General features: G+C 41.5%; 1 protein-coding gene across 2 annotated transcripts in view; it reads left to right on the forward strand.

Annotated features, from left to right (window-relative positions):
- The window catches only part of WDFY3 (WD repeat and FYVE domain containing 3), a 171,612-nt gene that overhangs the window by 156,297 nt on the left and 4,073 nt on the right, over positions 1-11,242 (forward strand). For both annotated transcript variants that reach the window (XM_062602808.1, XM_062602807.1), the window contains 9 exons: positions 690-837; positions 1,594-1,748; positions 1,933-2,091; positions 4,819-4,998; positions 6,099-6,281; positions 7,155-7,251; positions 8,326-8,655; positions 10,266-10,377; positions 10,705-10,902. In XM_062602808.1, coding sequence (XP_062458792.1) covers positions 690-837; positions 1,594-1,748; positions 1,933-2,091; positions 4,819-4,998; positions 6,099-6,281; positions 7,155-7,251; positions 8,326-8,655; positions 10,266-10,377; positions 10,705-10,902 — 1,562 coding nt within the window. The remainder of the gene's footprint in view (positions 1-689; positions 838-1,593; positions 1,749-1,932; positions 2,092-4,818; positions 4,999-6,098; positions 6,282-7,154; positions 7,252-8,325; positions 8,656-10,265; positions 10,378-10,704; positions 10,903-11,242) is intronic.

The following is an 11,242-nucleotide window of genomic DNA, read 5'->3' on the forward strand; positions in this document are numbered from 1 at the left end:
AGTGCAATTTCAAAGTAATGCTTAGTGCTTAGATATTTTAAGTTATCCTGTAATAAAATAATTTCTATAACTTATGTTTTCCTTCTATATTTCTATAACTTGCGCTTCCCTGACACCAGTCTCTGGTGTTCACTTGTAGAACTGCTATAGTTAAGGAGTTATAGTATAGACATACATTTGGTACAGCTTGAAAGTTTGTATTATCTTTAAGAGATTACATTAAATTATTAAATGTAATACACAGTTTTACAGTGTAGGTTTGCAGGGTTTTTTTGGGGAGTTGAGGGTTTCCTCTCTCTTAGGCATTTGTTAAGGTTTTGTTTTTCTGTCCAATGAAACTTTAAAATGTCAAAGCCAAAAATTAGTTTGTCCTAGGTTAGAATTGAATACTGAGCTCTGCATCAACTTTGGGATTTTTGCTTGCTTTACTTCAACTGCTTTCACAACTGGAGTTAGCTTTAAAACCAATTTGTTCATTATATCCTTGTTGGATTTCGTATTATTTGTTGAAGTCATATTGAAATGGTTACCATAAGTTATTAGCGAATACTGACAACAGTTAAGTAACGTCTGCTGACCTGCAGGATTTTTAGAAGGTAAATTTGATCTACTGTGATGTTTTTCAGCTTGTGCTCTTGCAAGCCTGTGATATTTTTTTTTATGCTAACTAATTCCTTGATGAATTTCAGCTCTTTAAAAAACCACACCCACCAAAGCGTGTTAGAAGCAGACTGAATGGAGATGTTGTGGGAACCTCTATGCCCCCTGGTTCCACAAGTGACAAGATTTTTTTCCATCATTTGGACAACCTGCGGCCATCTCTTGCCCCAGTGAAAGGTAAACTGTGAAACCACAGAAATTATTCTTGTTTCTTTGCCAGAGCATTGAGAGTTTTGGCAAGATTGTCCTTTTCCATGTTTGCTTAGTTCTAATATTCTTAATGCCTGTACTTTTATGGGAAAGACAAATATAAAATATCCTAAATGTGTAAGATTATGTTCTTAACTACCTTAAAGTGCACTTGGGAAGGACCAAATCTGTACTGCTTTAATATAACTTTTCTAAAACAGAGGGATAAAATTGGGCCCAAGCACCTCTTTAAAGTTTTAATTTAAGAAACAGTATTTGGGGTACATTGCTTCTGGGCCTGTGTTATCCTCAGTTTTTGTGATTTTAATAGTAGAAGGATTCTGTATTGCAGTGCCAAGAAATGATAAGTTATGTGGCAGGAAACCATGAGCTGTAGTCAGGAATGTAGCCTGTGGGAATGCTTGGCCAATATGTTGAAATTGGTACCAAAAACTGTGCCAAAAATGGTACAATCACTTTTAATGACCACAGACGTTTTGTCTGAAGAACACCTTGTGCATCATCACAGGTGGGATCAGAGCTATTTGTGATCCTCTGGGTGTTCTCGCCACTACTCATGGTGCTTAGCCCTGCTTTTGCTGGGAATGTAGCAAAAGTTGCCATTGTTGCAGTTGAAAAAAAGATTTCTATAACATAGCCAATACAGATATCCTGCTTCGCAGAACATCAGCTGTTTAATGGGATCAGATAGCAATAAAACATAACCCCATCTTTTTTTTTCAGAGCTCAAGGAGCCTGTGGGACAGATTGTGTGTACTGATAAAGGCATTCTGGCAGTAGAACAGAATAAAGTTCTCATCCCACCTACATGGAATAAAACTTTTGCTTGGGGCTATGCAGACCTCAGCTGTAGACTGGGTACCTACGAGTCAGACAAGGTTTGTAATCTGACATTTGTTTCAGTGCTGAATGTACCGAAAGCAGTTAGTACTTAGCACTCTATAATGGAAAAAAATCTAGCAATGGAAATTTATTTCACGTGTGAATGGCACTCAGGTTTTATTTTTACCCTACCGAACATGAATCCTGCAAGTAATTCTTCTTTGTTTTCTTTATTTTTAGGCAGTAATCGTTTATGAATGTTTGTCAGAATGGGGTCAGATACTGTGTGCCATTTGCCCCAACCCCAAACTAGTTATCACTGGAGGAACAAGCACAGCAGTGTGTGTGTGGGAAATAGGCATCTCCAAAGAAAAAGCTAAAGCCCTCACACTGAAACAGGTAAAACACAATAAAGATGCTTTTTATGTAAATTACGTTACAAGACCAAAGGAATTATAAAAGTGGTATTGCTGACATAGTAAACTTTGAAACCATGGTCCAGTAGAGAAACTAAAGGTCCAGCAGACTTTTGGAGAACTGAGTAGTCAAGGTACTGAGCTGCACTGAAAATGGGCAAAATGTGTCTTTAAAATTGCATCATTTTTAAAGATAGTTGCTCGCCATGAACTTTCTAGAGAGAGAAAATTTGGTAGCAGTGTTAAAAAAATTATACAAGTATGTTTTGTGAAATCTGCGTTATTGCGGTGGTGTACATAAAAGGCATCTGAAAACTGGGTATGGGAGAGCAGTGAAGGGGACTTCAATGGTTCATTTTCCTTTTTAATTGTAATTACTTTTTCTTTAAAAATTTATATATTTAAATTACAGTTCTGCACAAAACATTGCTCTTTCTGGCCCTAATGCTATGGAGCAGACTATAATTTTGTCTCTAAATTGGAGAGTCATCAATTTGATGGATGGACCACTCAGTGGATAAAGAACTGGCTGGATGGCCACACGCAAAGAGTTGTGGTCAATGGCTCAGTGTCCAGCTGGAGACCAGTAACGAGTGGTGTCCCTCAGGGATTGGTGTTGAGACCGGTCTTGTTCAACATCTTTGTTGGTGACATGGACAGTGGGATTGAGTGCACCCTCAGCAAGTTTGTTGATGACACAAAGCTATGTGGTTCAGTTGATACGCTGGAGGGAAGGAATGCCATCCAGAGGGACCTTGACATGTTTGTGAGGTGGGCTGATGTCAACCTGATGTAGTTTAACCATGCCAAGTGCAAGGTCCTACACCTGGGTCGGAGCAATCCCAGGCACAGCTGCAGGTTGGGCAGAGAAGAGATTCAGAGCAGCCCTGCAGAGAAGGACTTGGGGGTGTTGGTCGATGGGAAAATGGACCTGAGCCGGCTTCAGTGTGCACTTGCAGTCCAGAAAGCCAACTGTATGCTGGGCTGCATCAAGAGGAGTGTGACCAGCAGATCAAAGGAGGGGATCCTCCCCCTCTACTCTGCTCTCGTGAGACCTCACCTGGAGTATTGTGTGCAGTTCTGGTGTCCTCAACATAAAGAGGACATGGGACTGTTAGAACAAGTCCAGAGGAGGGCCACAAGGATGATCAGGGGACTGGAGCACCTCCCCTATGAAGACAGGCTGAGGAAGTTGGGGCTGTTCAGCCTGGAGAAGAGAAGGCTGTGTGGAGACCTCATAGCAGCCTTCCAGTATCTGAAGGGGGCCTATAAGGGTGCTGGGGAGGGACTCTTCATTAGGGACTGTAGTGACAGGACAAGGGGTAATGGCTTAAAACTTAAACAGGGGAAGTTTAGATTGGATATAAGGAAGAAATTCTTTCCTGTGAGAGTGGTGAGGCACTGGAATGGGTTGCCCAGGGAGGTTTTGAATGCTCCATCCCTGTCAGCGTTCAAGGCCAGGTTGAACAAAGCCTTGGGTGAGATGGTTTAGTGTGAGGTGTCCCTGCCCATGGCAGGGGGGTTGGAACCTGATTATCTTGGAGTCCTTTCCAACCCTAACTATTCTATGATTCTATGATTCTATCCTATACTTGTTCAGGAACACCGTAAATTGTTAATGTTTTGTTAATTCAAAACATCAACTTCTAATCTAACAAACAGGCGCCTGAGCTTCAAAGTCTGTTGCAGCTGACTGCAAAGTCTTGTGTTTTTACTAAAAAAAAAACAAAAATGAAACCAAAAAAGAACCCAAAACAATGACAAAAAAACCAAAACAAAACACCACCAAACCCCAAAACCATAAAACCCACCCACAAACAACATGTAAGAAAAAGCCACCTAAAACTACCTTAAAATATTCCAGAAGCTGTGTATCATTGTTCATAAGTAGCTAGGTTAAGTTTTACTGTTCCTGTTAGCATTTTCAGAGGAAAGCTTCCACTCAAACTTAAGAAATTTAGAGAACTGTTTAATAACTTCCCTTACACAGTCTCCAGCAGCTGTCCAAAGCTGTTATTTCCAGAGCATTTGATTTAGAGCAGTGCAAGATCAAACATTGTATCTTAAATTTCAGGGCAGCATATTGAAGTAAAATCTTTTTGTACTTTGTAGCCAATGATTTGTAACTGAGTAAACTGCAGTAATCTGACTGTGTTGCAGACTCCTGTTCTAATGGTTAGGTTAAGTCTAAAATGTAAAAGCAGGGTATAATGCAAGTAGATGCTTGTAACTTTCTTCTCCTTCAATTTACTTTGCCTTTTTGGTTGCAGCTGTTTCTTGGCTCTTTTATCCCTTTTTAATCATCAATAGAAGCTTATACAGGAGCCATTTTATATTTACAAATATTTTTTGTTTTCAGAATGTAATTTCAGGTGCATCCTGGAGCACATACTGACCCTGTAAACCAGGCTACTGATGCAGAATGGGCTGGAAATTTATTCTGGTGATTTTTTTTCAGTAGAAGGCTATGAAACATTAGATTCTTGAAATTCAGTTTTGTGAAAGTACTTTTTAAATGGGAAAAAATATTACTTCTATCATTTTCAATTAGAAAAATAGTTGCCAACTGAATACTTGTAAGTCAGTTGCATCTTTTGGTAGAAAATTCATGTTTACATTATCTGAATCTTTTCAGATAGGTGGGTTTAACATAGTAATCTTTGTGCTCTCTCCTGATTGCACCTTGTTCCTCTCTTTTTGCATTTTGCAGGCATTACTGGGTCATACTGACACTGTCACGTGCTTAACAGCATCACTAGCTTATCACATAATTGTGAGTGGATCTCGGGATCGCACCTGCATCATCTGGGATTTGAATAAACTCTCTTTTCTAACACAGCTTCGAGGTCACAAGGCTCCAGTTTCAGCACTGTGTATAAATGAATTAACGGTAAGAACCAAATACCGTTCACTGATGTGCAGTGGAAACAGTAGCAAGAGTCAGAAGCTGTTAAAACAAAGAAAAACAAACTAGGCTCTTCTGTTAGCTAGCAAAACTTGTATAACTCATCTGTAAGTCAGTTAGCTGGTTTAGGGAATAATTAGCATCTTTTGGTAAGAGACCCATGTGGGTTTATTCCATGCAGAGTAGTTTGAGCTTGGAAGGGCTTCTTAACAGAGCTAGCAGAAGTATAGCTAGTGTAGTGTTCAAAGTGCATTGTCAAACCTGCCACAGGAGCTAAGAAAATATTTTGATATGTGAACTTGGTTGACTGCTGTTCTGTTACGCTTGATGTAAAGCAAGCAGAAGATGAAGTTGCAATGACATTTGTAGCAGAAACAGACATGTCCTCAAAGCTTGTCCCCTGGTGGTCCTATAAGTTACAGGTTGCCATTTCTCCAATTCCCATGCATGTCAAAGAATTTGCCTGAGTTGAAACTTTGTGTAGCTGTCCATCAGAGCTGGATGGAACATTTTGTAACTGTAGCAGATGTAGTGGTTGAAATAAAATGCAGCTGTAATGCAAGGAAGGCAGTAGCAAGAGGCGCAGTTTATTAGCTGCTAGTAGTCTGGCAGTTGGAGAGTTGCCGGTGCTTTAAACTGCAGTTCCTGTTTCCCCTGTATGCTAGTTTGGACCATCTCTTGCTCTCTTCCCAATAAGGAAGCAAATGAAATTTATGGTGGTACACATTTGTCCCACCATCAGAAAGAGGAAAAAAAAGAGCAGAGTCTACATGAGCAGAGTCTGAAAACTGAGAAGAAAAAGTACTGAAAATATGCTGTTAGGATTTTATGCTGTGAAAAGTGGCAGAATTTGTCTTCTCATTGTATGCTGTAAACACAACAAATAGATGGCTACTAAGTCTGTTTTTCTGTGTACAATTTTAAGAAAATGTGTATCTTAAAGATTTGTTGAGGTGGCCAAACTCAGTTTGACAAATGCCAGTGTTGATGCCTGAACTAGTTTTATAAGTGAACCTGTCTTACATTTTTGCTGAAGAAAACCTGAGACTTGTATTGAAATATGGAAGTGTTATTTGTCTTTTCAGGGTGATATTGTATCATGTGCTGGCACCTACATCCATGTATGGAGCATTAATGGCAGCCCTACTGCAAGTGTAAACACTTTCACTGGCCGAAGCCAGCAGATAATGTGTTGCTTTGTGTCAGAGATGAATGAGTGGGACACCCAGAATGTCATAGTAACGGGACATTCAGACGGGGTTGTCCGGGTAAGTACCAGGAATCACTGCTTGTAAAATTGAGTTTACACCTTAGTAGTGGCAGTAGTTAGAGAAATCATGTCTATGCAACGCAGTGTCCTCACTGGTACCAAAAACAGCCCTACTATACTAGAGTCCTCCACCTGAACAATTAGTCCTGGAGGAAGGAGGAAGTCTAGGCTGGGTAGATGATGTAGACTGCTTTTGGTGCTGGAACCAGTTGTGGCATTTCTGCAGAAGGTGGTGCACTGTATCCTGTCCACAAGTTAGATGGACATTGAAGATTCATGGAAAACACTTTCAGTGAGCTGCAATCCTATGCAGTCTTTCAGTTTTCTTTCTCCTTGTCAATGCACCCGTGGCAAGCAGTACCAAGCAGCATACGTTTTCCTTCCTGCTCTATTTTGGTTACCTTTTGGTCTCCACCTTTCATGCCTGGAGATTGTAGCTTCATTCACCATTTTTGTCCTACACACCTTGAGGCAATTCATCTTTCTGCCTAGAAAGAAAAAAGGAACTTACTGGCATTTCTGTTCACTGTGAGTTTAACCTGGTTTTCAGTACTTTGCTGTGTGCAGTTCTAGGTCTGCCTTAACCCAGAGTCTGTTGGTCAGATTGCTGAGTGGAATGGATTTTTTTTGTTTTAACAGCTCAAGTTAAATAACAGCACAAGACTTGTTCACTTGTGATTCAGGCATAAACACAGATGTTCTCTTATAGTGTCTAGCCCCAGAAAATAGGGCTTAGTATGAATATGTAACCTATCTCTTGTGCTGACAGTGCAAATGCATGGTTCCAGTAAGACATCTTAACTCTAGAAGTAGCTCTGCAGAAAGTTAAGAGTCCAGTACGTGACAATTTACTTACTGCCTGTCCCTCCAGTTCTGGCGGATGGAGTTTTTGCAAGTACCAGAAACACCAGCTCCAGAGCCTGTAGAGATGCTGGAAATGCAAGAGGATTGTCAGGAAGCACAAATAGGTATGTCTCCCAACAAGTGTTCTGTATTTGTCTTTTATCTGATCTTTGCTATATGTAGGTAAAACCATGTGGTTATAAAGTGCAGAATGGACAATAAGGATTTTGTCTCAAAAGACAATAGACATCCAGTGGGCATAATAAATAGAGCATCTGAGTTCCTTTTTCACCACCTTGCTTATGGTAGTTTCTTACTGCTATGAATAAGAACAAATCATACCCATCATAGCTGATTTTTTTTCTGTGAAGTCTGAACTTTCTCTGTGTGGTTGTTTCTGCTATTGGTGAACCCAATGGATGCTACCATTGTCCAAAAGCTAGACTGTTTTTCTTTATTTTTCAGTGGAATTACGGCATAACAGCAGAGTTAAAAAAATACTGATGGAACTGTATGCTGTTTAGACAGGAATGCTGATCATATCATTTCCCCTGCTTGGAAGATTTTGATCTTTTGATAGGTGTTTCTTTTAGCCATCTTGTCTCCTTTTTTGCACTCTTCATATAGAAGATATGATCTGGATTTGGGTCTGGATTATATTATATTTATTAGTGATTATTATATAAATACAGTTTTGGTGTTTCGGGGTTTTTTTCCAGTGTCATTAGGAATGTAAATACCTTTGGCAGTTGCTTTTTTTCATTATTAACAGATCTGTTATTAACAAATCTGCATCATGTTTCTCAGTCAACCAGACTTCCAGCATAGATGACTGTGTCTACTTGTGTAAATCCTTCTGAAAGGCAGCAGGATTTGGTTGTGCTAACTTGAGCATTTTTGAAATCTTTGCTTATTCTGTCTGCTCTACCATAGCCTACCATGGATGGACTATCATAGGAAACAGCTTCAGTTAAGGCATGCTGTTTTCTGACAGACTAGTGCAAAAAAGATGAATAGTGTGATTACTGGCAGGAGCTGAATCTCTGCAAAAGCTTTGAGATGCCTGTATTGCACTTTCCCTCTAGTCATGCTATGGTGGTACCTGTTGGATTGTAGGTAGTGTTGGAGCAGAATACGGAAACAGCTCAGGCTCTAAGCAGCCTTGCTAACAATGTCTTCTCCCTGCTGGGTGAATCCAGGACAGGAAGCCCATGAAGAGGACAGCAGTGACTCCGAGGCAGATGATACATGCATAGGCCAGGACACGAAACCACAGGAGAGCCAGAGTCAACCAAGCAGCACCAGCCACAGGCCTAGGTCATCATCAAACAGAGCAGCAGCAGCATGGTCAGCAGACAGCGGCTCTGATGACTCCAGGCGTTGGTCAGATCAGCTCAGCTTGGATGAAAAAGATGGCTTTATCTTCGTGAATTATTCTGAGGGACAAGCAAGAATGCATCCCCATGCTCAGGTTAATCACCCACACACCAGCTATGCTGAAGCACGGCACTACAGCAAGCTTAAACCAGGTAAAAGAACTTCCTTTGTCTGATAAATGTACTGTCAGAACTGACCCGTAAGGAAGTTTGTGTCTGTGCAGCTTTGAGCAGGGTGGGCTGATAAATTCCAAAATGGTCAGTGAAAAGATAGTGTGCAAAGGTTGCATGTTGTTTAAGCTTTCCCTGAGAAGCTGTGGTCAGTTTACCCTGGCCAGCAGCTAAGCCACTCGCTCACCAGCTGTCATGGTTTAAACAAAGTCAGCCATAAATCACGCAGTCGCTCTCTCACTCCCCCCCCTTTTTGCCCTCCCCCTGCTCCTGGAGGGATGGGAAGGAGAATCAAAAGAATGCAACTCCCACGGGTTGAGATAAGAACAGTTTAGTAACTAAGGTATAACACAAATCACTACTGCTACCACCAGTGATAACAATGATAAAGGAAATAAGAAGGGAAGAGTGTACAACACCTCAGCACCAGCCAACCGATAACTCCCCCCACCCCACCTGACCTGACCAAGCACCGACCAATACCTCCTCCAACCCCACAGTGCCCTAGCCCTTCTGGGTAACTCTCAGTTACATACTGGGCATGACGTGCTGTGGTATGGAATACCTCTTTGACTAGCTTGGGTCAGGTGTCCTATCTCTGCTTCCCCCTGGCTTCCCCTCCTCCCTGGCAGAGCATGAGGCTCACAAAGTCCTTGGCCAAACCAAAACATCCCTGTTATCAGCTCTGTTCCCGAGCCGAAAGTCAAAACACTGCACTACACCAGCTGCCAAGAAGGGGAAAAATGACTGCTACTGCTGAACCCAGGACACTAGCACAACCCCCTGGAGCAGGATGAGGGGCAGAATAGAAAGGCCAAAAGCAGGGGAACTCAAAAGTTGAGATAAGGATAGTCTAATAAGCAAAAGACAAAGTGAGTGATGCAAAGGGAGTCACTCACCACCTCCCACAAGCAGAATGATCACCAGCCATTCTCTGAACAAATGGCTGTCTCTCCCAAGGGCCCCTCTGATCAGTTTTGTTGCTGGGCATGATGTTATATGGTGTGGAATATCCCTTTGGTCAGTTCGAGGCAGCTGCCCAGCTTGTGTCCTTCCCAATTTATTGCACACCTCCAAACCCGTCACAGGAGGTGAGAGGCAGAGCAGAGTAGGGGGAAAAGAGAAACCCTTGACACTGTACAAGTACTGCTTAACAACAGCCAGAACATTGGTATGTCACCAGAACTGTTTTAGTCACCTACCCAAACACAACATCATATGAGCTTTTATGAAGAAAATCAGTGACAGTTGGAAATCTGAGTCCTTACTTTAAAAAGAAAATAAAATAATTAAAATAAAAAGTGAAGCTCTATCCCAGTCCTGCCGGACTTTGGTACAGGGCACTTTGTCACCATTCTCTGCAGCACCCAACTGAACTTGGAGAAAGCAGGAGTTCTGTGCATTGTTTTATATCCTCTTCTTACATGCACTGGGGAGCAGTTGAAAATACGTTTTCCCTGAGTGAAACTTGAGTCACAGAGAGTTTTATTTCCTTTTTACAAAATCACACGCACAGGTGTGTTGGGGGAGGAGGGAACAAAAAAGAACAATCAAATTTGCTTTTTCCTTTCCTACTTCCCGTTCATTTCTAGGATACAGATGGGAGCGTCAGTTGGTGTTTAGAAGCAAACTAACTATGCACACAGCATTTGATCGCAAAGACAACGCACATCCAGCAGAAATCACTGCACTGGGCATCTCTAAGTAAGTAGCTCACAAGCAATTGCTTGAAACACTTTTTCTCATTGCTGTCAGCACGAAGCAGTGCAAACCAAACAGAAGTTTGTGCTGCTTCTGCTTAGGGCAGTCTTGTTCAAGGACTGGATAAAGAAAAATACTAAAATAGACTTATCCAGCTGTATTTTGTTACACAGTGTGGTTATAGCTCCATCTCTCACTCAGGCCAGGCTAATTTGCACATTAGTTACTATGCCAGTAGTTTAACATATTACATATGTAAAATTGGTCATTGGTGTCTATGTGTTACTGTGCCAGATTCGTTGCAGGAATGCTTTTGTTTTTTTCTCGTAGGGATCACAGCAGAATTCTGATTGGGGATGGTCGAGGCAGAGTGTTCAGCTGGTCTGTGAGCGATCAGCCTGGCCGGTCTGCAGCAGATCACTGGGTGAAGGACGAGGGGGGAGACAGCTGCTCAGGCTGCTCAGTCCGCTTTTCACTCACTGAGAGGCGTCACCACTGCAGAAACTGTGGACAGCTCTTCTGCCAGAAGTAAGCCAGCTAACAGTTGTCTTTGGGCTCTTTTCTGTACAGAATGTCAGGCTGGGTTAAGCTGTTGCACACCACAGAATTCTGCCAAAAGACTGAGGTTTCCTTAACCAAAATTGAACTGATAATGAAAAAAATCAAACTCCCATGGAGGAATTTTGAAAGGTAGACTGAGTGAGCAAAATAGGTATCAGGAGAGAATGTAATCTGGTAATCTGCTTGCAGCTTTGAAAAGCTCCCTATTGTTCTTCTGGGAAATACTAGACAAAAGAACTTAGCAAAGAAAAAGAAAAAAAAAACAAACAGAAACCCCAAAACCAACCAAATATAAAAACCCCACAAA

This window comes from Pezoporus occidentalis, unplaced genomic scaffold, assembly GCF_034315485.1.
Source record: "Pezoporus occidentalis ecotype Australia unplaced genomic scaffold, CSIRO_AGI_Poc_V1 ctg79, whole genome shotgun sequence".
NCBI classification, from domain to species: Eukaryota; Metazoa; Chordata; class Aves; order Psittaciformes; family Psittacidae; genus Pezoporus; species Pezoporus occidentalis.